Source organism: Anolis sagrei, chromosome 3, assembly GCF_037176765.1.
Source record: "Anolis sagrei isolate rAnoSag1 chromosome 3, rAnoSag1.mat, whole genome shotgun sequence".
Classification (NCBI taxonomy): domain Eukaryota; kingdom Metazoa; phylum Chordata; class Lepidosauria; order Squamata; family Dactyloidae; genus Anolis; species Anolis sagrei.
The window spans coordinates 78,081,336-78,109,303 of record NC_090023.1 but is presented as its reverse complement, the minus strand read 5'-3'; the positions used below and the strand labels follow the sequence as shown (position 1 = coordinate 78,109,303).

Below are 27,968 nucleotides of genomic sequence, written 5' to 3'. Positions count from 1 at the left end.
CGATTATATCTCAAAACAAAAGAATGGCCACTTTAAAAATAAAAGGTTGATAGTTCACGAATTTGTACAACAGCAGTTCATAATATGTTACCAAAACCCACACAGGAGGAAGAACGGACAAATTTGAGCATGCAATATTTTAAAATATGGCATCACTTACATAGTATTTCTCCCAGTTTGTTTGCTAAGTAGGAAAAACATCCTTTCTTAAAATGAATTTAATCATAAAAATCTATCAAGACATGTTTTATAGAGATAAGGATTTTCTTTTAACCTTAAAGAATCCAAAACAAGCAATTATAACATTTTACATAGAAGGCAAGAATGGAATAGAAAATTTTTTTAGTTGAAGAAGTTACAGTGCTACATTTTAAGGAAGTATTACATTGTTTAAAACTAACACATTTCAGAACTGTAGAAAACAAAAAACTAGCAAAATGTAAGGAAAAACCTAATAATGCTTGGAAAAGTTATTCAATTATTTCCTGAAATATTATGGTTCATAATTGTGTTTTCTATTACTGTCCTAATAATTTCTCTGGTTGACTTCTGCAACATTAGGATATCCCTAATATTTAACTTATATTTATCCTTCACTTTAAAACCCATTGCAACATTTTCCATACTTTGGGAGTCAAAACAATTGAATTATAGTCTTATTTACAGTATCCTTTGTATCTTCACACATCCTATGTTTCATTAAATTGATACCTAGCTCAATTTTTGATCCTCTACCTCTATGCCCGATTGTTTCTCAAATACTTCAGTCTTATTAAAATTACATCAAAATTTCAAATCAAACTATTGCAAACTCCTACCTTCTGTTTTTAAAAAAGGCAGTAGGTGATACAACCACTAGCTTAAATCCAACTGCAAGCCTCAGCTAGAAAAAACAGCTGTATCATTGCAACATATTGAGTTCCCACCGATTTAATGGGAACTGTTTTAACTGTGACCGACAACTGGATTTAGTCTATCGTGTACAATATGGATCATTATTATCTGTATTCCCCAAGATTTTAAAAGATTCCCATTAAATTTCTCACTGATAATCTCCTCTAGAAAATGAGATCAATACCTCAATTCAATTCACTATGCAATTAATTAATACACTCTTCAATCTTTTATGAAAATTTAAAACATACTATAACTACAGAAGCTATTTGTAAATTATCATAGCTGCCAAGGAGTAGTTACGAATCTGTCAATAGCCAGCAATACTCTCGATAGTCCTCACAAATAAAATTCCTTCCTGTTCTCTGCTTTTACTCTGGTTATTTTCATCTCCCTTATACTTGATTCTCAAGTGAAAACTTTCACCGGAAAGAAATCCATAGGTTAAACTGAATCTCCAGGCTATCTATTCATCTTTCCATGAGCAATCATATTCTCTTAGTTTCCTACTCCACATAAAACTATTACAGCAGTATAGGTCTTATTTACTCTTGATAAAACCATAACTCAATGTTTTATTGCTATTATAACATTTTCTGTCTCTACTTATGAGTAAGCACTACAGACAAAAACTTGTTATATATGTTAAGAGAATTAATTTATCCAATTTCCCCTCCAGCATTTGAACAAGCAAATAACCAGAATAATTGATTATTACTTTCATATTTTGATATTTTGGAGGGTATTCTGAGCATCTCTCTTGAACATTTCTGCGAGTAGTGAAAAGCAGGTAATAAATTCTTCATTACATTTTACAGTACAGGCAGTACCCGAGTTACAAACATCAGACTTAAGAACAGGGCTGAGACAACAGGAAGTGAGAGAAATCTACCCTTAGGAAGCGAAATTCATTCACGAAAGAGTTATCATGAGGAAGAGGTGTCTCAACTGAAGCTTTATCACCAATTCTTGTTTACACAACAAGGTAATTTTTTCAAAATCCAATTATCACAGGGACGGAAAGTGAGGTGAAATCTTCTGAACAGGGACACAGACAGCAAAACAAACACCACAGGGGTATTAAACCTTCTCTATGTGTTGTTGTAGATCAGTGGTTCTTAACCTGTGGGCTGTAGACCACCAGTGGTCTGCCAGGATAAAAATCTGGTCCGCGAGCCTCCTTCCTCTTTATTTTATTTCTGCTCTTTTCACAGTCTGCCACTCCTTCCCTGTTGCTGACCAGCCCCACCCCCTTGGATAGACCACATCTACTCTAGATTATTAAATATAGTTTTCTGTGGACGAGCAAATGGAGACTACTGGATGGTACGTGTTCTGTATCAGAAAGTAGAGATGTGGTCTATCCAATGCAATTTTCTGAATAAGCACTCCAAGAAACCAAACCAAATCTAAAGCTGACCAAAAACTGATTCGTAATGCTTTTGGTACCAATGTTGGAGAGTGGCCCCTCGTCAAAGTGGTCCCTGGTCAAAAAAAGGTTGGGAACCACTGTTATAGATATATATATGTCTGTGTGGCAGGAATTATACTTAAAATGTACCTGTTCCAACTTACAAGCAAATTCAACGGAAGAATAAACCTACAGAACTGATCTTGTTTGTAACTTGGGGACTGCCTGCATATGCATTTTCCAAGTATTCCTGATACTTTAGACCAGTGTTTCTTAAACTGTGTTTCTCCAGGTGTTTTGGACTTCAGCTCCCATAAATCCCAGCCATTTTACCAGCTATCAGGAATTATGGGAGCTGAAGTCCAAAACATCTGGACGAGCACAGTTTGAGAAACTCTGCTTTAGACTATTGATGACAGTATACCATAAATTGTGCACCATCACATATCTTAGTGACATTCAGCTTTAATTTTTTGCCGTTTAGCTATTTCATTTTCTCTTCATTAATCTGGTCATTTGCCAAAGTTAACAATTTTTATACTTTTACTATTTATTATTTATTTTGAAATGTATTGATTCCCCCTTCACTTTTCATTGGATGGTGGTGGTAGAACCATTTAATAATTAATCCTTCGGGTAACAGTAATCTACCACTAATGGGTTAAATTCCATGTGTCAATTGTCAATGCAGAAGACAACATTAGTTTCCAGTCAATTTCGTTCCTTCTTCTTTCTTCAGTTTCAAATTCTCCTGTCTGACAATCAGATATTAATTCCTTTCTATGGTATGTTAGGTTATTTTAAAGAAAATAGATAACTGTAAAAAGAGGAGGTTCGAAACACAATTAAAGAGAAATGTAGAGCTTGTTCCCAAGTGGTAACACTTCCTACTTAAAATCTTCTCTTTACTTGCCATATTTTAAAAAAAGATCCTGATACTAAAATGCTTGTCTTGTTTCAGTATCACTTTTTGCTACTTGTATGGTTCATTTTACTATTCCAGAATTAGCTCGTTTGAGAAATTATCTGCTAAGATTTTAAAAAGCTTTTCCAGCTTTCACCATTTTGTACTTAGGCTCTCTTCTGTTTTTCTTTACACATTGTACAAGACTGTTTACAGTATAGGTTATTAAAGGGTATTTAATGAGTTGATGTAATGAATATGAAAGAAGGGCGACACAGTAGGTGGGTAGAGCTATTCCTCTGTTCCGTTATCTTTGTTGTAAAATTGGTGTGCGTGATCTAATAGCACAGGCAGAAACAATTTCCCAGAAAGCAATAACATTCAGCCATCAGCAGGCAGTTAGTTACAGAAAATAAAGGAGAAAGCATTATAGAAACAAATTCATTACCTCACATGAAGAAGACTGAGTGCGATAACTTGGCACAATCTTGAAGGTAATACTACCCCGCATTTCCCTCTGCAGGAAGAAAAACATTTGTTAGTTAAAGGAGTAATAGGAAGGAAGTCATTCAAAAATCAGAATAAGAACTTAGGTCAAAAAAGTCTATATATCATATTTTGTACCAGCAAGATGTCTTTGAAGTTCCAACCCTTCTATTTTTGTAATTTACTGGTTCACTTCAGAGACATTTATACATTTAGATGACAAAGAAAGAAAACATAATTTAAATAAATTAATATATATGATATATTGAAAATAGGAAAGTAAATCTGGCTTATAAGGAAGCAGTTTGTAACATGATATAGAGATTTTATAAAACTATTATTAAATAAAAATCTAAGGACTACTCAATATTTTATATAACTATATTTTATTACATGAATCTTAATACACATAATCCACCTGATATAATCCATTACTCTTTTAAAAACTAGAGTGAGAAATTTTTTAAAAAATGGGATTATTTTATGAACCATAACTGTGAGCATATCGGAGAAAAATAAAAGCGAATGAAATCTTACAAAAATGAAATCTGCTTAAGAGAAACCTCTGAAAACAACTTCCTATACTTAGTATCATTATTTAGATTGTTTTTGAGTGGTTTATGTGAAGCTATTACTTCCACCCTAAATTGAAGTGTTAGTCAAACCAATACAACAGTAAACTTAACATGTATCTGATCAAGGCTGGACAATATTTGCTTCTAATGGTTATGGCTGGGCAACAAGACAGGAGACTGTGAGAATCCTGGGTCATCAGGTAGAAGAAGCATGCTGCAATTTTCTCCTCACTCACTTTGTTGCATTGGGAACTGCTAAAACAACCATGAACTTTCATTCTATGGTATATAACATCTGAACCAAGGTGACTTCTCCCCTCTAATCTGTTCTTGGTTTCTTTGCTTCTGCTTCGACATCATGATAAAGAAATAACGGAGCAGTTCATTTTTTAGCTGTTTATATGACAAGCAGCAGTGATCAGCAAGGACCCAACAAGTCAGGTTGCTACAGTTCCCTGATTTAATTTTCCTAGTAAACCAAGGAACTCTATTTTTAGAAACTATTTCATAGAAGAAAGTACCAGTGTTGCTAAATACATTTCAAGCCCTACCTCATAAATTGAGGTGGCCATGTGCACATATTCATCATAATTCTAGAGAAATCAGAAACCCAGAATTCAAAAGAAAACATATCTGTGAATATTGCCTTATTGCCCTGTCTAAGTCCTCCTGCAGAAGGAACCCAGCAGAAAGGAAACACTTAGCAATTGGGACTCCTGATTTGGGGGAAGTCAACATTTGAAGTTGGTTGTTTGAACACAAAACAGAGTACTTAGATTTAAATGTAAAAACTAAGGTTTTTCTTGCCAGTGAAGTACTGGTTACTGAAGTTCTTCTGCTGGTGGGATGAGCTAAATAGGAGCAATAAGGATTTTCTAGAATTCTGGATTGTTATTTTGCACAAATGCAGACATGAAAGGAAGAAAATCAGGTTATTAAGCATGTTACTTTTCAGGAGCAGGAAATATTTGTAACATCCTAACAGACAAGACAAAAGTTCTTAAAGTTTGTCATCGCTATCCTTAAACTTAGTAGGAAGGGTTAGAAGACGCATTATGATGCTGTCTTTCTCAATTTATTCAAGCCAAGAAGAAATGACAGAGAATATTAAAATAATATGCTCTGATTACTAAAGCAAAATAAAAATAACTGAAAAAAATAGGTTCCCAATATTCTTGTAACGATATTGGAAGCTCACATTGTTTGATTGTAACTACCGTATATTCCGGCATATAAGACGACTGGGCGTATAAGACGACCCCCAACTTTTCCAATTAAAATATAGAGTTAAGACAATTCCCATGCATAAGACTACACCCGTGTATAAGACAACCCCTGACTTTTGAGAAGATTTTCTTGGGTTAAAAAGTAGTCTTATACGCCAGAATATACTGTATCTCAGCAAACAAAGTAGGCACAATGCATTTTCATTCCTATATTAACATTTATGTTTTGAATACTTACAAGCATTTTTTGCAGTTGTTCCACTGTTTGATTTGCTACGCTAATTCCATTTATTTCTCGAATTTCATCCCCCACATGAAGTGTACCTATGGAAGCCACAGAACATTTTTAAAGAAATGTCAAATCTCAAAGAAGAAGGAATGGGAAATGCAAAAATGCTGTAAAAACGGGTGCAACAACAGCAACATGGTTGTCACTATTATTATTAATAATAATTGTTGTATTTCTTGCTCGCCTCTCCTCATGGCTCGAGGAGGGTTACAGCATTACTAAAACTAGTAATTTTAAAACACTCCATAAAATACACATATTAAAATATATCTCCACAAAATACATTTCAAAACACACAAAATAAAAACCAGGCATACAGTGGAGTTTAAAATTCACCATTAAAACTGTCTAGGTAGGCCTGCCAGAAGAGATAACTTATACAGGGTGAGGCAGCCCTTTTTTCAAAACTTAATAAAACCCATTGTATGAATCAGAATTTTTTATTATTTTTATAATGTAGGTGCATACCTAAAGTTTTGTTTTACATAGTTTTGAAGATCAAATTAGGTAGGTGACGTGCCCCATTCTCCATACACTGAGTAAACTGATTTCTGGCATTTGTCATGACTCTTGCCAGCATAGCAGGTGTTATGTTGGCAATTTCTTCCTGGATGTTGGTCTTCAAATCTTGTAGGGTCCTTGAACGGTTCACATAAACACGGGATTTCAAAAAACCCCATAGAAAAAAATCACAAGGAGCCAAATCTGGAGAGCGGGCCAGCCACTCCAAATCTGCTCGAAAAGTAGGCCTCAACGGCAAAAGCACGCTCCTCACTGTTCCAATGCATGATGGCGATTGAACTGTGTCAGGACAAAACTTTATACTCTCACCTCTGGAACGAGACCACTAGTGCTCTGCTACATCTTCATGGCACACATTTAAAAAAATGAAGTTATGCTGCCTGTATTTTAAATTCTGACATCTGAGCTCTACCGGTAGGTCATTCTACAGCTGATGAAAATGTCCTCTGGGTGGTGGCTGCAGTCGGGTTTTGGCTATTTGGAGTAACTGCCCCCCAGAGGACCTAAGTGTGCAGGGCAGATTGTACAGGAGAAGGTGATCCTGTAGATAACCTGGATCCAAACCATATAGGGCTATACAGGTCAAAACCAACACCTTGTATTTCGCCAGAAACTAATTGGCAGCTAGTGGACAAATTTCTTCATGTTCACAATTTAAATATTTGCATGGTCCTCAACATCCTTATGTATATTACTTTTGTTACACTATGTCAGTATAAAATGTTATTTTTGGGGTCTACTTGTGTTTAAATTTCATCAATATGAAACATGAAGGTGTGTTTTTTGGCAGAATGAGATAGTAGCTATAATAGTTCACAGCATGACTCTAGACTGCTATGGTTCTCTGCTATTTTAATCATTATACCATGACACAAAGTTGCATATAATTCAAAAATGAACCTAGAAGTAGACCCCATAGTTTTATAAATCACATAGTTTTATTACATGGACCTGGAATATCACTGTGTTTGTGTGTGAGTAGTAAAGGTAAAGGTTTTCCCTTGACATTAAGTCTAGTCATGTCCGACTCTGGGGGATGGTGCCCACCATTTCTAAGCTGAAGAGCCAGCATTGTTCATAGACACCTCCAATGTCATGTGGCCAGCATGACTGCATGGAATGGCATTACCTTCCCGTCAGAGCTGCACCTATTGATCTACTCACATTTGAATGTTTTCGAACTGATAGGTTGGTAGAAGCTGGGCCTAACAGTGGGAGCTCATTCAGCTCCCTGGATGTGAACCACCGACCTTTTAGTCAGCAAGTTCAGCAGCTCAGCGGTTTAATCCACTGCACCACCAGGGGGGCCTGTGAGTAGTCTGTTCTGAATTAAAAAATAACACACATTTCTATCTTATATATAGGTTTTCTGAATGCATGAGTACTGGCCTATAAAGCCCTAAACGGTTCCGGCCCAAGATACCTATCTGACCGCATCTCGGCCTATGAACCCACCCGGACTTTGAGATCTTCCGGGGAGGCCCTGCTCTTGATCCCGCCAGCCTCTCAAGCACGGTTGGCGGGGACGAGAGATAGGGCCTTCTTGGTGGTAGCTCCTCGGCTGTGGAACGCCCTTCCTGTAGACGTTAGGCTGGCACCATCTCTCATGACATTCCGTAGAAAGTTGAAGACCTGGATGTTTGTGTAGGCGTTTGAGTAATTCAGTGCAATTCTGGTAATTTGAACATAGGAACGGAACAATGGACTACGAATTTGGATCACGCTTGGATGATGAGGCGATCAGGGGTGGGATTTGTGATAACTGTGTATTGATGATTGTTTATTAGTTAGTAATGGAAATGTGTAATTTAACTGTTATTGCATATTAATTATTGCTGTTTTTATTGTCTTTGCTGTTTGCTGTTTGGAAACCGCTGTGAGTCGCCCTCGGGCTTGAGATACAGCGGTATACAAGAATAGTAAATAAATAAATAAATAAATAAGAAACAGAAGGGGAAAGTGTATAAGATATTAAAGAACCCCCGGCATGCTTCAATAATTTGAAGACAGACACTGGCATAAAGCTGAGTTGGCCCATGTCTTTATCTGGCTGTATTCAGATTCAGAAAACATTTCCAGATACAGAAGAGTTAGGCACCAATCATGGAAGAAGAATTACAAATAAATCCTTGTAGTCCACCTTCCCTGGCAAATCCACTCTCTAATTCCCTAGCAACTTAGTTGTCAGAAAAAAAAATCTGACAAGCAAGTCTATACTATGTCAGGACCCAGAAGCTGGTAAAAGGTCCTCCTTGGGCATAGAGGAAGAGAAGGTGGGCATATCTCCATCATGCTTGGGGACCAGGGGCTGTGCCACCCTCCAGGCTTCAAATTCCACTGCTCTGCCATCAAAGGCAGGAGAACAGTATCCATGCAAGTAACTGTTAGACAATTCCACTCTTCCAAGCCATTCCATTTTTCTGTGTATGTGGTATGCTAATTGTATTGTAAGGCTGGAAGTGGAGGTTGCCAAATTAGCTATTTGTAACACACTCTAGGAGAGCTTTTGGTTATACTGTAGATGGTGTACAAATCCTTAAACACACGCATACATGCTTGCTAGAATTTTGCACACATTAAGTCTGGAAGCCAGTACATTTCATATATGATCAAGTAACACGGAGAATCCAGACTATCACAATGTTGCCTACAGAAGAGCAAGGTGTGAAAACAGGACTCCATAGATCCGAAAGGCATTGGACAATAGCCACTAAACAATTCTCAACATGTTGTGCCCATGTGGATACAAAGCTGTACCTGTGTGAATAAAAGCTTAATGAAAACGGAGCACTTGGATACTATCAAATAATACTTTGTCAACATTACCTTGCCTGTGGATCATTCCTCCATGCATAATTCTTGCTACAATGCAGTGGTTCAGCTCATTCATTTTTAAAGTAATTCCCTAGTTTTTTTAAAAAAATCAAATAATTAAAAAAACAGTAACAAAGTTGTTTAGATACTTTAGTCAGGTTCAGATGGCTGAAAATATTTCTATTAAGAATATACCCCTGCAATATCCCCATGTGTATGACCCAGCACATCTGATGTTACAGTTGCTGCTTCCTAATTACAGTTCACATAACCATTCAGGTACTTTCACCACCTATTGCTCTCACAAAAATTATTATGAATACATCAGAAATATGATTGTTTAGGAAATCAACAAGGGACATGACAGTTTCAACATTATTCAATGGAATTTACCACTGTCCTTTTTTTTCCTATTCTGATCTGACTAGAAAAAAAAAGCCAATTTGAATAAGTGACAAGTTACACCAAGGGCATTTTTTTCATTCCCTCTGTAGATTTGGCCTACAGTTCCTATTCAGCGGCCAATGGTAAATGATTGTGGAGCCATAGGTCAAAACATATAGAATGGTAGAGGTTTCCCACCCTGCATTACATTTAACAACAGTAGCCAGCTGTGAATTTATGGTAAAACGAGGTAAGCAGTTGTACTATTCATGAAAAGTTAAGGTTGAATGTCTGCTTCTAATGTTAGGAAAATGCTATGTTGTAACTAAGAAAATCTGTACAATATTTAAGATTTTTAAAAATAATGTTTATTAAGTTTTAGACATATACAGATTAAAAAGAAAAAAGAAAGAAAATAAGAATTTTGCCTTTCAAAATATAATGAAAAACAGTCTCAAACTAGGTGGCCTGTGTTGTTTATGAGTTTTGAGCTCACATTTAATAATAACTAGATGTATCTCATACATCTTTACAAATGGAACTAATAGCAGCTATCTACTTACCATTGGTTCATCTGTGTTTTTCTGGAACTGAACCAACCGTACTCTTGTTACATTCTCCATGTCCATGTCACCATTGGCGCTCTCTGGAGAATCTCCATTTAAATATGGAGACGTGGGGGGTGGTGTAACTCTTAACGCTTCATCACTGTAAACTTCATGTGCCACTACGTCATGAGTTTGAAGTAAGGCCTGGAAGAAGATACAATCAACACATTCCATAATCCCTTGTGCCTATTATTCAACACAAAATTATCAAGTCCTATAGAAATAAGAATTCTATTTTACAATTTTGTATCATCTTCTCAGATTTTAAAATCAAAGTCACTGTCAGTATTTCTGTATGTGCTTAATAATTGTTGTTAGCACACAAACTCAAAATGATTGCAGAACCCACGTTATGAGAAACAGGCGCAACATTATACCATTTAGAAATGCTGAGGAAATGCTTTTTACCACTGACTCCCTAAAAATAAGGATTAAAGGATAGCATACAAAAGCTGCCTGTTAGCTTCAGCACTTCTCAACCTCATTTGGTAATATCATTGTCTGTGTTTCTACATTATCTATATCTTCTTCTTTTTTCAGCATGTTTTTGTTGCATTTTATATATTTTCGCTGTAAGCAGTTGAAGGGTGATAGACAAATCTTTAAAATAAACAATAAATACTTCCTCTACATGTTACCTTAGAATTCAAACAATTATCTCTCTGTCTTACCAGATCCTTCTGGAACACAGACCCTATTTGATTTTACTAACCACAATGCAATATAATTATTTCATTTTCAGTGTAAAGGCAAGTTAGAAATAAATTTAAATAACAATATTTAGGAAATTCACGATTGCAAATGTTAACCTGATATTACTGAAGACAGGTATTCCTGTACTATTAGATGCTTTCATAACATTTCCTTTTAAAAATCCATCAGCTTAGTTTACAGCAGTTCCATGGAATTTACTCCTAGTTAAGTGTATATAGCAATTCAGCCTTGAGCTGACAAAATAATTGTATCTTGAATATTATAGGTCTGAGATGACAAGAATATAAAAGAGTCACTTAGTGACATTCTTTGTCATTTAGTCAGTTTACAAGTTTATTGTTTCTGATGACTATGTAGATTTCTGTGCAGTTTGCAAGACTGTTACTCCAATTTTTGTTGTTTCGTGCACTATTTTTTGTCCTAATGCAGAAGACGAAGATTTAAAAAATTATCATTGCAAGAAATGCTTACCATGAAATGAGGTTGTGTTAAAATACGTTTAAGTTCTTTTGCATCACTGTTTTCTGGGTAACATGAAATTTCTTCCAATACCTGTAAATCAAAACAGCATATTCCAATTAACTACTTGCTGGAATAAACCCTTTCTTTCTTGATCAGTCACAAATCTTATAAAATGATTGTTAGTTCTAAAATAGCAAAATCTGACAGATGCAAATTGTTTAAAAACAATATGTCAACCCCTGGACAGGTGTAACAGCGAGTTCTAAATTAAATCTCCCACTTCAAGCTATGTACAGGGTGGTGCAGAGGAAATACATGTTTTTCAAATGGGTAGTACATTGGAAGGGGAGAGGCGACGATCATCCACCTCCACCAATGTAGATATTGCTGTTTCAGTAGCCATGTTGTTATGGACTGCAGAACACCATGTGTTTGCATGGAGCAGTTTTTTTAGAAACAGTCAATCTGTGGCAACAGTATAACGCCTCTTTAGACAACATGTCAATGTTGGGGGACGCAGAAAGAGCCTCCTCAAAGACTGAGTAAATACAGTTGGGTGTTCCCCGGGCAACGTTTCTTGTAAACAGCTAAACTTTCCAAACCGAAAAGCATTGCTTTTAAACATTTAAACTTCAATGGAGTGATGCCCGATCACAACTCTCTAGTGCGACCACAGGAAACGTGATGAAGAGAAGCCACTCGGGCCTTTCCTGAAGTGTACGGATGCCTGTAAACATGGAAGCAGTGAAGTGGACAGTTCTTGCTAGTTTGCGATGTTCTCTGTGGTGCACAGAAGTTGGTCTGTAAGAATTGCACTTCCATGCTTACAAGATAATGACTGTGCAGCAGCTGAATGCTGGAGATTTCACACAGCATAAAGCATTCTGTCAGGAAATGCTCACCATTTTGGCTGAAGTTGACAATGCCGTAGCAATGATGAGTGACGAAGCACATTTTTACTTGAATGGTTCAGTGAATAAACAGAACTCTAAGTACTGGGCAGTGAATAACCCACAAGAGCTGTACCAATGGCCTCTCCATAGCCCCAAGGTTACGGTATAGTGTGGTGAACCACAGGTCAGAATATTGGTCTGTTTTTTTTTTGTAGAGAATGACGTCACCATAACATTTAACATTGCTATGCTGCAAGGTTAAATGACTTCATCCATTCTGATATGATAAGACATGGACTTCATGTGGTAATATGGTTTCAAAAGGATGGTGCAATTGCGCACACGGCGAGATCATCAATGGCTGTGGTGAAATTCATGTTGCATGGTCCCCATGCTCGCCCGAGTTATTGGTTTGTGGTTTCTTCTTATGGGGGTGAAAGTAAGTATGTATGCAGGAAAACCACACACAGTAGAGGACTTAAAAGATGCTACTTGTCAAGAAATCGCAGCTGTGTCAGTGCAACTGTTAGTGAGTGCAATGGATAACTTTGCTCAGCGGCTATAAATGTGTCTGAAATGATGGATGACATCTTCCAGATATTATCTTCTGTGCATAACTGTTAAGTGTTCCTGTGTTTAACTACATGGATGTACCTTCTTTTCTGTGTATGTATGTATGATGTATTTTGCAAATTAAACAAATTATGGGTATTTCAAAACCATGTGTTTTCTCTGTCACACCCTGTACATTTCAATTAATTTCACATGTTATAAACAGTATTTTATTTATTTGCTACTTTTATATTTCAAACATTTTCTCAAAGTACATTGGGATGAGAAGTGTGGTTTCTGTGCTGAGGTCAAGTTTTCATGCTTGCCTCAAGTATCTTAGATGCTTCAAAGGGTAGACATGGCATGCTATTCATGAAATTCTTTCCTCGGGGAGACTTTCTCAGTATCAACATCGTTATGCTTTCTGCACCATACAAATCTTGCAGCCTCTCAACATTTTTTACCCTCCTCTGTCATTCTTTTGTACTTCTACTTTTTTATTAGAGTTGAAAATTGTTGTTGTTGTTACTATTACTACCACTACTATTATTATTCCTCCTCACTCTACACACCTCATTTACCTTGTTTTGACAAAACATTCCTAGTTTGCTAAAGCAATTTCTCATAACAATCTCATAAAAATCCAAATCTGAAATATCATGTTAGTGTGTCTTTTAAATTGGGATTTTAGGTTTGATACAAATCCTGCCTTCTCCAACATAGGAACTGAAAATGGTATATTTATATTTTTAATAGCAGTTTTGAACCAGATTTGCTGGAGGAAATTCAGCCATTTAGGATAATTGTTTAAACACTTCAGCTGTCCATAGTTTTTACACAGTAGGATAAACTTTATTAGAATACCAACATAAATTATTTTAGAAAACCTTAATAACACAGGGGTTATCTACCCTGTAGAATTAATCCATTTTGACACCACTTGAAACTGCTATGGTTCAATACTAAGTAATCCTGGCAGTTGTAGTTTTCTATGGACTTTAGCCTTCTCTGTCAAAGGCTGCTGGTACCTCATCAAACTATAAATCCCAGGATTCCATAGCATGGAGCCATGGCAACTTATGTGGTGTCAAACTGCATAAGGTCCACAGTGTATCCACCCATAGTAGGAATCCTTTCATGCTGAACACAAAACACTTTATAACATGCTGCAGTATCAGGCATAACATGTAAGCAGTGACTCAGCTAAAGTTTATTTATTTATTTATGCACTTGTATACCGCTAATATCTCAGCCTAAGTCGGCGACTCATTGCGGTTTACAACACTTAAAAAACAATATACAATTTAAAAGCATAAAAACATGAAACACATATACACTACAAGTTATTGGGCCACCAATAACAATCCCAAGCATCTCGTAACTGAAATCGCAATCCAAAATTCATCGTCCATGAGTACCAATCCTTAGTCATCAAATTTGTCGCAACGGATTAACCGAATGCTTGTTTAAACATCCATGTCTTCAGTCTTTTCCGAAACACCATCAGCGAAGGGGCTGATCGTACCTCTATGGGGAGGGTGTTCCAAAGCCGAGGGGCCACCACAGAAAAGGCCCTGTCTCTCGTTCCCACCAGCCGCACTTGTGTCGGCGGGATAGAGAGCAGGGACTCCCCAGAAGATCTTAGGGTCCTGGTGGGCTGATAGGCTGAGATACGTTCGGATAGGTAAGTTGGGCCAGAACCGTTTAGGGCTTTAAAGGCCAACGCCAGCACTTTGAATTGAGCCCGGTAGCAGATCGGCAGCCAATGGAACTGGTATAGCAAGGGAGTTGTATGCTCTCTGCGCCCCGCTCCTGTTAGTATCATGGCTGCCGCTCGTTGGACTAATTGGAGCTTCCGGGCTGTCTTCAAAGGCAACCCCACGTAGAGAGCGTTGCAGTAGTCAAGACGGGATGTAACCAGAGCGTGGACTACCGTGGCCAAGTCAGACTTCCCAAGGTACGGTCGCAGTTGGCGCACGAGTTTTAACTGTGCAAATGCTCCCCTGGTCACCGCCGAAACCTGGGGTTCCAGGCTCAGCGACGAGTCCTACAATATAATGAGTTGGAATATAGAATACTATATTTGAAAGATTTAAAATAAGCTTTAAAATACTTACCTCTTTGGCTCTCTGCACAGCATCACTAGGTGGATTCCTGATTTGTGGCGAAGATTTTGTGTTAATTTTGTCATAAAGCTAAAAGAGAAAAAAATCCATACGAAAGGTAAATACATTTTTCTTAAAGTTTATTGTTACTTTGAAGATAACAATAATATTTATAATATCTTTAATAATAATATTAATAGTAATAATAATAATAATAAACCTTTATTTATACCCCGCTAACATCTCCCAAAGGACTCGGTGCGGCTTACAAGAGGCCGAGGCCCAACACATCAGTAAAACAACAGCATAACAAATACAACAATAAATAAACTCATAAAACAAGCAATAAACATTAAAACAATAGCAATAAACATTAGACAATAATACCATGACACATTTAAAATTAAGGCCGGGCCAAATGTAATGATTAAAATTTTAAAATGCTGAACATGACAGTTGAGATGGATAGGTTTTTGGAGATAGGTGCGGTGTGCAGACAATCTTAATCTCTAGTAAAGTGCAATTGGGACATGATGCTAGGAGTTTCCTATTCTGGGAAGGCACACTGGAACAACCACGTCTTCAAGCTCTTCCTAAAGACTGCCAGTGTTGGGGCTTGTCTGATATCCTTGTGGAGAGAGTTCCAGAGTCGGGGGGCCACCACGGAGAAGGCCCTGTCCCTCATCCCCACCAATCGCGCTAGCGACGCAGGTGGGATCGTGAGCAGGGCCTCTCCAGATGATCGGAGAGATCGTGTGGGTTCATATACGGAGATGCGGTCACGCAGGTAGACGGGTCCCAAACCGTTTAGGGCTTTGTAGGTAAGCACCTGCACCTTGAATTGGGACCGGAAAATGAACGGCAGCCAATGGAGCTCCTTAAACAGGAGGGTTGACCTCTCCCTGTAAGGAGCACCTGGTAACGACCTGGCCGCCGCCCGTTGGACCAGTTGGAATTACCGGGCCGTTTTCAAGGGCTGCTCCACATAGAGCACATTACAGTAATCCAATCTGCAGGTGACTAAGGCATGGACCACCCTGGCCAGATCCGCCTTCACGAAGCACGGTCGCAGTTGGCGCATGAGTCTCAATTGTGCAAAAGCCCTCCTGGCCATCGCCGACGCCTGAGCTTCAAGAGTAAGTGATGAGTCCAAGAGGACACCCAAACTGCGGACCTGTGACTTCAGGGGGAGTGTAACCCCCCTGAAGTCACAGGTATATTTGTTGAAAACATTTCAGAAATAAATATCAGCACATACTATATCCTACTACAAATAGAGCCTTCTCAAGGCTCTACTTGAATGATGTTGCTTACATTCTGCTATAATAACAGCAGAGAGCCACCCCTCCTTGCAATCTTTAGATGCCACCCATACTAGATTTCTTTCTTGTAGATGAAAAGATGTTTCTGTTAAATCATAAACATATTTTGCCTATTGAACTTGTCTTTATGCAAAACAGCAGGAATTTTAGCATGTTAAAAATAATGATTAATGTACGTTTACTTAATATTCTGTCAATTATCATTTGTATAGGTAAATAAAATATTCCACTAATGAGTGCACTCGAACTATTTCAGAAGGCCCAAATATAAAGTACTGTACATATGCATCTTCTGCATTCTTTATAAGTCTGGATTACTGTATCAGTCATTTTATTAGAATACTGTAGTCTACTCAAACATTTCTCAAGCCTTTGTTCTTTAGCAAGCTCTTGTCATTCTTAACCAATAAAGTGTTTATTACCATTCACCGTTATCCCTGGAGAAAAAAAAAACACCCACAGATTTAAGCCTATAGATTTAAGTTCATGCAGTCTTGTGAGACAAACCCAGCATTTCTGATAAGTTGAAAAATAGTCAACTACAGGATGAAATTAGAGAATAGTCTAGAAATGTCTATACTCACTATCTGGAATGGTACTTCAGGAATCACATGTGGTCTAAGCAGTTTTTCTTTTACTGCTTTTGGAGAAAAATGTGTACAAATTGAACAGTTCCCCATTAATGTCCCAATATCCTTTAATGTATCTGATTAATACATTAGCTCTCTCACCATAGTCTTGGTTCTTTGAATAGCTTGACAATATTTCTCCATAGAATACAAATGGGCACACTTCTATCTTGGATAGCTACACCTGCTGAGTGTAATTTAACTACAGCTAGCACATTGTTGAAAGGTTTTTCCTCCTACAATGAAGAAGTCATCTTTCTAGTTATTTTGAAAACTGTTATGTTTTTGCACAAAAAATATACTTACATCTAGTAGCGTATGAAGATGCTGATCCTGGAAAACACTATGTAGAAAATCTAGGTCCTTTTCACTGCAATCTGTAAGTGCATGGATTTCCTCTAGGCTATCCAGCACCTGTGAAACTGCTCCTATAGTCAAGAAGACAAACAAGAATAAAATATTTCACTTGATACACTGTGAATGAAACAAGATCAAAAGGCTACAATGTTCACAGGGCAATTGTTATCTGAATAACATGCATATTTTATGCTTCATATTTTAGAACTTCATAATAATTTAAACACAAAACACTTTCAGAAACACTGCAGAAGCTTTACAACATCACTTTTGTACAACAATATGGTATACCAATACAAAGTGTGTAAATCTGGTTCTACCCTAATCCAAGTGTATTCTGAAGACATCAATACAATATGATAAAAGAACATTAGTCTTAACATTAGTTTTAGGGTTACAATCTGAAAGGTGGACAGAAAAACTGAATGCTATGATCTTGGAGGTTCAACTTGGATGTTCAACTACAAAATCCTATTCTGCTTTTGCTGGTAGGATTACCCCCCTTCCCCAATCTGTGGGGTTTTAGTTGTTTTTATTACTGTTTCTTTGCTTTGAAATAACGCTTTGGTTGCAAGGAATTGGCAAAATTAATTTAGGTGTGCTCTGAAATAAATTTCATTCCATGATAATAGGCATTTGGAACATATTCCCAGATCTAGCTGATCTAGGCTCACTTCAACTCTTATCTCCATACAATGGGCTCTTGGTATCTGCTGGGGTTTTGTTTCAGGACCTCCTCACACATATGCATGGATTTCAAAATCTGTGGACTCTCAGATTGCATTATATAAAAAGGCATTTTAAAATGATGTCTCTTATATAAAATGGCAAAATCAAGGTTTTTTCTTTTGCCTTAAAAAATTAAACTGTGGATAGTTGAATTTATCGAAATAGAATCCATGGATAAGGAGATCTAACTGTACTTCTAACCATCTATCCCTCTTTTTTGCACCCCCACAAAACTTCTTAAGAGTTCTGAGAGAGCCATCTAAAATTGTGCTGTGTGGGAAAAACCAAGAAGTATAGATCCAATACCCAATGTCACCCTCTAAAGTTGGCAAATAGTCAATGTCTAAAACCCAGGTGGGTGAGATAATTTTGTTTCTATTTGTCACCCTCCTGGAATCATAGTATTGCAATTTTGGGTTCTAAACTATAGAACTTACTATAGCCTTGAGCAAACTACTTTCTCAATTCTAGATCTATAACATGTACATATTAAAAACTACCATACCTCTTGTTGAGGATGGCAAACTGAAAACTAGAGAACAGAAGACTGAACAAACTATGTATAACATTCTCAATACATATTTAATTTTATTATTTAAAATAATTTTCTCCTGAAGAGATTTCAAAATATTTGATTCAATTTCTTTTTCAGTATGATCTAAATCAAGGTGAAGAAAAGAAAGCTCAAAACCTGTAATTAGATCTCTAGATGATTTGAAATGATTTCTTAATGTGCAATTATGAGAAATAATAATAGAAAGAACAAAATGCAGCCCATTCTTCATAGCTCCAGGTTTTAAATTTATAGTTTTGGCTATTCGTAAGCTTGTACCACAACACCTGCCTTTCACCCAGCAGTCCCATCCTCAGGAGGTGAGTGGGGTGGGGTGGAAAGAAGGTTGTCACCACCTATGCCATGCCTGCTTCTCAAAGATGGGGCTGCCTTGCAAACATGCATGTGGTGATAATGTGTGTCTGATTTGCCCAGGCAAAAGAAGGGAGGTACTGGAAAAAACAGACACAAGCCACACAGCCACACACACACACACATACACACACACACACCCCATCATCATCATCATCTATACCCCCACTTTTTCTCTCTACAAAAGAGACCCAAAGCAGTTTACAGTAAAACCAATGCGATCCAATTTAAAACCTAAAAATAGAAAAACATTAACATTAAATTAAATATAAACAATATTAAAAATAAAGTAAAAACCCTTTAAACCAATTAAAAACCTATTCATAGCTAAAACCAGAGCATCTTTTGACTTAGCCTGCCGCTGGAAGGATAAGGGAGGGGGCTATTCTGGTTTTCCTGGGCAGAGAGATCTAGAGCCAAGGGGCAGTCACCAAGAAGGTCTTCCCTCTCGTTCCCACCAACGGGGCTTGCAATGGAGGTGGGACTGAGAAAAGGGCCCTTTCTGAGGACCGCAGGGCTCTGACAGGTTTGCACAGGGAGATGCAATCAACCAAATAGCCTGGACCAGAGTTGTATAGGGCTTTAAAGGTCATAACCAGCACTTTGAATTCATAGATTCATAGAATCATAGAATCAAAGAGTTGGAAGAGACCTCATGGGCCATCCAGTCCAACCCCCTGCCAAGAAGCAGGAATATTGCATTCAAATCACCCCTGAATTGTGCCTAGAAACAAAATGTCAGCCCATGGAGTTTCTGCAACAGAGGGGGTTGTCCACTCCTTGTAGCCAATCACAGTTATTAACCTGGCTGCAGCTTTTTGGACCAGTTGAAATTTCCAAGCACTCTTCAAAGGCAGCTCCACATAGAGCACGTAACAATAATTCAAATGGGATGTAACTAAGTAAGGCATGTACCACTGTGGCCTGATCCAGCATCTCAAGGAACAGGCACAGCTGGTGCACAAGTTCAACACTGAGTCCAGTAATACTCCCAAAGTGTGGATCTGTATCTTCAGGGGGAATGTAATCATATATAGCACAGGCTGAATCCCTATTCCCTGATCTGCCTTCTGACTGACCAGGAGCACCTCTGTCTTGTCTGTCTGGAGTAAGTTTAAACAACACTGGAGCAACAGGAGCAACAGTTACATCCATTCTAACTGCGTCAAAAACATGAGCAACAGTTATATCTGTTGTAACTGCATCAATAATAACATCCAAGACAGAACGGATCTAAGTGACTTTATCTGCAAAGTATCATGGAAATTTGCAGATAAAGGAAGATGAGCTGGGACTTGTAGGGTAAATGCAATGGTGCCAGATCCTCCTCTTACCGTGAGCCATGTGTCTCTGTTTCACCTGGCAGCTCCCATCTTTTACTCGTCTCAAAGAGACACATGTGGCACACAGAAAGAGGGAATTCTGCAGCATATACCATATCTATGAATTCATGAACTCTAGGTATGTTAAAGACAAAGCCCAAGCCTGCATGCTGTATGAGTAGAGGGCACTTATTAAATGGGTTTACAATGACCCCTCTAAAGTTAGATTCACATTTTTATACCATTTGCTGTGGTGCATTTTCTTCTATTCCCTAAGTATTTCCCACTTTCTTATTATGGGACATGAATCAGAAATTTTCACAGAACAGTCCTTATGAGTGACTTTTCATGGATTGAATTGCAGTAATGTGCTCTCTAGATCAGGGCTGATAACCACATAGCTCGATGAGAGTACACAAGGCTCTTCTGCTTATTTTCATGGCCTCCACTGGCAAGTGGTGCTTTTCTTTGAAGTTTAACAGTAGAATGATACTTCTTTAAGACCAATTCCACTTTAAAACAAATATCTGAAAGTTGTCTCAATTTTAGAGAAATACTCAGTTTTTTTGTGCTGCAGTTTAGAAATGCAGTGTCTTCCCGTATGTTTGACTACCTTTGCTCTAGTCTGCAAATGGAGCAAAGAACAATCCGCCCATCTGGCCTCAAAGAATTGCAGATCCCTTAGTGAGACTAATGGGAAACATCTGTATACCAAAAGAGACCTACAGAAATATGTTTATGTATCCACCTCAATAACACAAGAGTCATAAAACATTAATTAAAATTTACAGTCCATCAAAACATATATAGAAACAGGATTATGATTCATTAAATCTAAAAGTAAAATAAAGCTGCTTAAGGTTGTACACAATATTTCTCTTTCCTCACTCCTTCTTCTTTTTAATTCTGTAGAATTTTTGTGACATTTATCACACAATTCATTAGTCTAACAGTACATGGTTTTGATTTGCCATACATTATTAACATTTATTGTATGACAAGTGATTCAGGAGCTGTGTTCTGATGTCTGCCCTCCCCCCTCAGTTAGGATCTTATTATCCACTGGAGTTCAATGCTGAAACAAAAACATGCTCTTGAAGTGTTATACATGCTCTGTCTGCATCTGGTTGATCTTGGCAACAGTTGGATTTGAAAAGGGAAGATGCTAAAGCTTTCTATCATATTTACAGCAGTTTCCTTTAACCCAGTGGCTGGCCAATCTTTTGTATTATAGTCTCCATCAAATGCAGCCAGTTGGTCATAGATGATGTTCTAGTTCCAATTGGGGAATGAATATTTAGTGAGATCATTTTGTTGAAGGTTCTATATATGTTTCCCCAAACCTTTGCATTGAGGGAAGAAAGAAAAAAACCCAATTGCTTTCGTCTTTAGCTAAGCACCAAAGAAACTAATTAAAAATCCTCCTCCTTTCCCTCCAAGCATTTCAAAGCATACAAGATCTTTAACTTCAGCAGTGTTAGTTAGATGTAGGCAAAGTCAGGATGTACACAACTCCTGATTTCCATAAGGTTAAGGTAAGCTCCTCCATTTTTCCTATGAATCCTATTACAATCAGGAGTTGTATCTTGCTTAGGAAAGGACATTGCAATGAAATTAATACTGTCTTAAATCAGCTTTCTATTAAAAATAAATCTGAATATATTTATCTATCAGATAGTGTACACATTGGAAGCAGTTTTTAAACCTTTCTGTTGTTTTAAAATACGCAGGCAGTATTAAAACTAGGATACCCATACAGGAGAAAAAGCAGATTTAAACACACAAAGCCAAACATAGTAGCAGAATGCAAAGCTTTAGAGGAAAACAAAGGGATACCTACTTTCTGCAGCTAGAAGTCCTAGCAGGAAGGCAGCATTAGGACAAACAACAAATAGCATAAAGATCTCAACATAAGCATTTTAAAAAGCTGTACATGACACACCAGCTTAGCCACAAAAAGACACATAAACTTGTATTTATTTAAATAACTGTATTTTAATATGTATCACCTGCACAAAATAAATGTGATATATTTGCTCTATGCGCATACATGTCAGTTTCTAGTATTTTAAAAAAATTACACAAGCATAGTGTTTCTCCTATAAATTTTGGGGATAGTAATGAGTGAATGCCTTGGCTTTACATATTGAATACTGAAAACTGGTAGCATAAATAAAGTAGAACATCATGGTCTTGTCAAATTTAATCTGCAATCCTATGTATGCTTACCTGGAACACACCAAATACTGAACATAGTGGGCCTTACTTCTGAGTAGGCATGCCGAGGCCAGCACCATACTGTGCCAGAAAATGCAATCATAGTTCTAAAATACTGAGTTGTTATTAATTGAAAGAAATGTTTCATCGGGATTTGTTTCTATAATTACATTATCAGCAAAATTATGGCAGAAATAGTTTATATAACTAAATCTTAAAATTCCTCAGCTAAGAAATCATGGCAAATAGAATTGCATCTGAAAAAGTAGACTCAGTCTACAAAAGCCGATGCTACCAACTTAATTCACTCAATCTCTAAAATGCTACAAGATCCCTCTTCATACTGATTATGAGAAACAAACGAGGGAGAGTGGTGGCCCCCCGGCTGTGGAACACTCTCCCTGCAGACATCAGACAGGCGCCCTCCCTCATGTCCTTCCGAAAAAGCCTCAAGACGTGGCTGTTCGAGAAGGCATTTAATTAAGTGCTATAACAATGTGGTAAAGATGACTGGAATGGAACAAGGAATATGAGATTGGTTATGATTCCACTACGAGACGAAGCGGATTTTTAGTGTAGTTTGTAATTGTTATGTAGTTTATATGTTGTTGTAATTGCCTCTCTGTAAATTGTCTTTTATATGTGTGTACACCGCCATGAGTCGCCCTAAAGGGCTGAGAATGGCGGTTAATAAATGCATCAAATAAATAAATAAATAAATAAACATGTTCAAAATTAGAACATTAGAGTCTTTTAATATATTCTTGTAGTATAAAAGTATCTAAAACAAAGACAGAATGTGACACACTGTTATTGGATATAACGTATTTTTCAAGTGCTCAACTTTGCATGATATTGGCTAGGAAGAGAAGTATCACTGAACTTTGTTTATAGGTGTACAATCAAAACCTGGCACACAAACACAATGAAAGGAGAAAAATATGAGGATAGAAACAGAAGAAAAGTTACACATAACCAGAAGTTTTTTGGGGAAAAGGAAAGGAAAAGGATATGTATAAAGTGGTAGCATATGCTCTACAAAATAAACATTTGCAGGAAAAGTAAGCATCTGTATTTTGATGAGCTGTAATGGGATGCTTCCAGAAAAACCGAAAGGTTGTTCTCTTATGTTTTCAGGACTTTTTTCATGGCAATAAAAATAATTCAGCCTATGAAATGAAAATTCCCTGATATACTCAATAAAGTCCCTGATAAAATTATGAGAGATTATAGTAATGAGTAAGATCAAAATCAAATATTTGATATGACTCACGGAGAAATCAACCCTAACCCTCTGGCTTCTTGCCACTACTTTCCTGCAAAATTGCTAGAAGTGGCATCGCATCAAAGCTAGTAGAGAATGTTGCTGCTTTTCCTGGGATATTCCTTTCGCTAATCAATTGTGCATATGAGACATTTTTATAAGAGTTAAGGTACACTACTAACAGTGACCTATGCAGAAATCGACCCAGGTTTTTGGGGTTGATTTTTCGACTAAAATTTCTAGACTTATATGTGAGTATATACAGTAAGTGACAAAACTGAGAAGTAGCAAAGGAGTATCTGCAAGAAATACTATTAGTTATTTTGTACTCTAATCACAGAAGTGTCTTCTGCCATGATTTCTGTTTGTATTTCAGTAGATCTGAATGATGAAAATAAAAATTGATAGGGCAAAAAAGGACAAATGTTCTTTTTAAATATTTTAAGCTAAGTTTAAGATATTGCAACTTGTTGTTATATTTATGTGTAATGTGTTTTGTTGGCAGAATACCTGAAACAATGTAATCTTTGAAAATGTCAGTGTTAAAGATGAATAAATGTAAACTTATTACAGTTGAAGCTTTTAATAGGTCCTAAAATGGGGTCATGGTGGTGCACTGAGTTAAACCGCTAAACTGCAGAACTTGCTGACCGGAAGGTCGGCAATTCGACTCCACGGGACAGGCTGAGCTCCCATTGCTAGCTTCTGCCAACCTACTAGTTGCCGGCTCTTTGGCTTAGAACTGTAGATGAGCCCCACCCCCCAGAGTCGGATTCAACTAGACTTAATGTCAAGGTAAAACCTTTACCTTTAAAACTGACTAATTTTCAAATTCAGAAAAACTATATAGCTTTTGTCAATTCATAGTAAATCATATATTTATATCAGTTTACAAACAAAGTTCTGTTTTGCAAAGTAAAACACAAGAAAAAATAAAGATGAAAAGTTTTAGTACAATCAGTTGTATATTTGTTAAAGTTTTCTCTGAACCAAAATGTCTAATTTGAAATGCATACATGTATGCATGCACACCCACATAGTTAGATGGCCCAATGTTTTAAAAACAGCATATGGCATTATTTTATTCAGTCAAAATTCTAATTACATTTTGTTTTTATTAAGTAAAAGAAAGTTCAATTTGCCTGCCATCTACTGGCAAACTGAGGGGTAAGAGGACTTTTCCATATTCTTTCCATTTTATTTTTAAAAAGCGAAAAGAAATACTTTGCCAAGGATGTCCTACTGAATTTGACTGTAAGATATTCCTGCCTGTTGTCTTCCTTTAGGGAATTAGAGCCAGCCTGCAGGAAGCAATTATTTTTGGGTTGGTATATTCAGAAATATAAAACTTCCAGAAATGTCAAGCTATTGAAAACATGCTCTTGGGGTTAGCAAAAATGAAGGAACTGACATTTTAGGTGGAGGGAAATCAAATTATATGCAGTACTCTTTCTGCTAATGAACACCATGCAGTGCAACATGGTTTCTTACCAGGTGATATAGGGGGCATTGTGAGTTGAGGGCAATAAACAATTCCTTCTGGCTCTGCAGAAAATTAATTATCCAAAGCTATGTATGTAAAGAGAAATAACTATAGGAAAACAATGTATCATTTCACCACAAGCTGGTATCTTCAGATAAGGAAGTGAAATCATGCTGATATACAGAAAACAAAAGAAACCATTTGAATTTTTAGAACAGGAAAGTGACACCACAGTACTGCAAGTAGGCTCATGTTTTCCATCAAGAAAAAGGAACAAGTCAAAAGCTATTCCTTTCTAAAGCCACAAATGAAATAAAAAGACCTCTTGAATTTAAAAAAATCTTACAACAATGTAAACATATTTTCTAGTTCTTACAGTTGTGAACACAAGTTGGTAGACTTTCTTATAAATATATGTTCTAATTCTTAGGAAATGTTAACACCATAAAAAGACCAAAACAAAACCCATGTTGAACCTCATGGAACATTGAGAGAGTTTGGGAGAACTTTCTAATCCACTAGATTTTTCAATATGCTAGAAGTAAGCAGCAGACTGAGCATTGTGGTTGGGATTTAGTTCAGCAGTACTATTTCAGGTATACTTTTATTTCCAGAACCTTCTGCGGGGCCTTCCACACAGCCATATAACCCAGAATATCAAGGCAGAAAATCCCACAATATCTGCTTTGAATTGGGTTATCTAAGTCCATACTGCTATATGGACTTCAGTTGGAAGGGGCTCGAGAAATCCAATCTGCCTGCCTCAGAAGGGACAACTGAAGTGTGACACTTTTTTTTTACTCATTTGTAGTAAAGAAACCAGAACATTTACTGTGCGAGGATTTGGAGTCTACTAAACTGTAGTAAAGACACAATAACTAATACGATACCCTTTTTTGTGTCAGGAGCAACTTGAGCAACTGCAAGTCATTTCTGCTGTGAGAGAATTGGCTGTCTGCAAGGACATTGCCCGGGGGAAACACCCGGATGTTTTTTGTTGTTTTATCATCCTTGTGGGAGGCTTCTCTCGTGTCCCCGCATGGGGAGCTGAAGCTGACAGAGAGAGCTCATCTGCGCTCTCCCTGAATTTGAACCTCCGAGGTCTATTCATCTTTTGAAAAAAGAACAAATTATTTCTTTTCAATGTGAATGTAACGATCTTATGTTTTACTGGCCTCATTTGTGTTTGTATGTATGCACTGAACTTTTATGTGTCTAAATCAGTAGTTCTCAACCTGGGCCCCCGAGATGTTTTTGGCTTTCAGCTCCCAGAAATCCTAATAGCTGGTAAACTGGCAGGGATTTCTGGGAGTTGTAGGCCAAAACACCTGGGGACCCACAGGTTGAGAACCACTGGTCTAAATACTTTTGCATCATTGAAATTAGTGGATAGTGGTCTTTCTACTTTTATTTTTTTTGTCATCAAAGTTGGTCTAAAAATAGCATGGTATTTTTTCCTCAACAAGTGGCTTAAACATGATATTGTTTGTAAATTGTCTGGTGATTATATCATACAATGTCTACTTTGAAGATCTAGTTATGTCTGTTTCTGCAAAAAAGAGTACTTAAGTGCTTCAAAAGGATTAAACAGTAAGCTCATCTCCATGTTGTTTTCTCGGGATACCTTGAATAAGCACCTACACTACACTCTTTAGAAAATGTCAAGCAATTCAAGAAAACGAATTTAACTGAATTGAAATCATTTAGCCAAAAGTAAATGTCTTTATCTGAAGTCAGTAATAATGCTGAAAAAAGTGAGAGATTCAAATACTTTCAAGGAAAATACCTGAGGAGGTAGGGTCTTCAGAAAAGTCTGGGAGTTCTTCAGGGGGGTCACCATAGAAAGAATTAAATTTGTGACTTGACACTGCTGCTAGTACTGCACCCTAAATAAATAAAAAGTTCAAGTTAAAACTATATTGTTAATTTCCCCTCATAAAATCTTGATCACAATAATCCTTAATCCATAACTAATTTAAGAACTGAGTTGAACCAGATGATTCTTAACAAGTAAAACAGGTTGCTGAACAGAGGCAATTCGGGGAAAACAGAGTTGACCAGTGGAACACTGCAAGCTACACCTTCTGTGCCATAAACCATTTACATGGAGATTGTTAGTAAGCTAACACACCTGGAGGAGTGCACGTATCTTCAATAAAATATTCACAGGACTCCTCTCTCAAAAAGTATCTCTAACCTTACATGATAGCTAAGGTATCGGAAATATGTGGCCTTCCACATGAAAAATGTTTTTCTATCACAGTGAGGCTGCCTGAATCAGGTAGAAGGTCAGCCATTAGAAGACATGTTGGCTATGTATACATATGTGAGGGGAAGTCATAGGGAGGAGGGAGCAAGCTTGTTTTCTGCTGTCCTGGAGACTAGGACGTGGAATAATGGCTTCAAACTACAGGAAAGGAGATTCCACATGAACAGTAAGAAGAGAGCTGTTGCAGCAGTGGAACTCTCTGCCCCAGTATGTGGTGGAGGCTCCTTCTTTGGAGGCTTTTAAACAGAGGCTGGATAGTCATCTATCGGGGGTGCCTTGAATGCAACTTTCCTGCTTCTTGGCAGGGGGTTGGACCGGATGGCCCATGAGGTCTCTTCCAACTCTATGATTCTGTGATTCTAAAGCAGTGTTTCCCAACCTTTTTTTGACCAGGGACAGCTTTGACCAGGGAACACTTGACCAGGGAGCACTCTCCAACATTAGTACCAAAAGGATTACGAATCGGTTTTTGGTCAACTTTAGATTCAGTTTGGTTATCTGGGGTGCCGATTCAGAAAATTGCATTGGGTGGACCACATCAGCTCTAGCTGCTGATACAGAACATATGCCATCCAGTAGTCACCATCTGCTCACCCACAGAAAACCATCTAT

At 37.4% G+C, this 27,968-nt stretch overlaps 1 protein-coding gene across 19 annotated transcripts in view; it reads right to left on the bottom strand.

Moving 5' to 3' along the window:
• CASK (calcium/calmodulin dependent serine protein kinase) overlaps positions 1–27,968 on the bottom strand; it is a 145,048-nt gene that overhangs the window by 31,326 nt on the left and 85,754 nt on the right. For 9 of the 19 annotated variants that reach the window (XM_067466732.1, XM_067466738.1, XM_067466735.1 and 6 more), the window contains exons 10-18: positions 26,874–26,973; positions 21,964–21,981; positions 17,097–17,218; positions 14,852–14,929; positions 11,299–11,379; positions 10,069–10,257; positions 9,134–9,212; positions 5,735–5,820; positions 3,658–3,726 (exon numbers count right to left, since the gene is read on the bottom strand). In XM_067466732.1, coding sequence (XP_067322833.1) covers positions 3,658–3,726; positions 5,735–5,820; positions 9,134–9,212; positions 10,069–10,257; positions 11,299–11,379; positions 14,852–14,929; positions 17,097–17,218; positions 21,964–21,981; positions 26,874–26,973 — 822 coding nt within the window. Of the gene's footprint in view, positions 1–160; positions 185–3,657; positions 3,727–5,734; positions 5,821–9,133; positions 9,213–10,068; positions 10,258–11,298; positions 11,380–14,851; positions 14,930–17,096; positions 17,219–21,963; positions 21,982–26,873; positions 26,974–27,968 lie in introns of all 19 variants that reach the window. The other 10 variants (XM_067466729.1, XM_067466724.1, XM_067466725.1 and 7 more) reach the window with 3 other exon arrangements.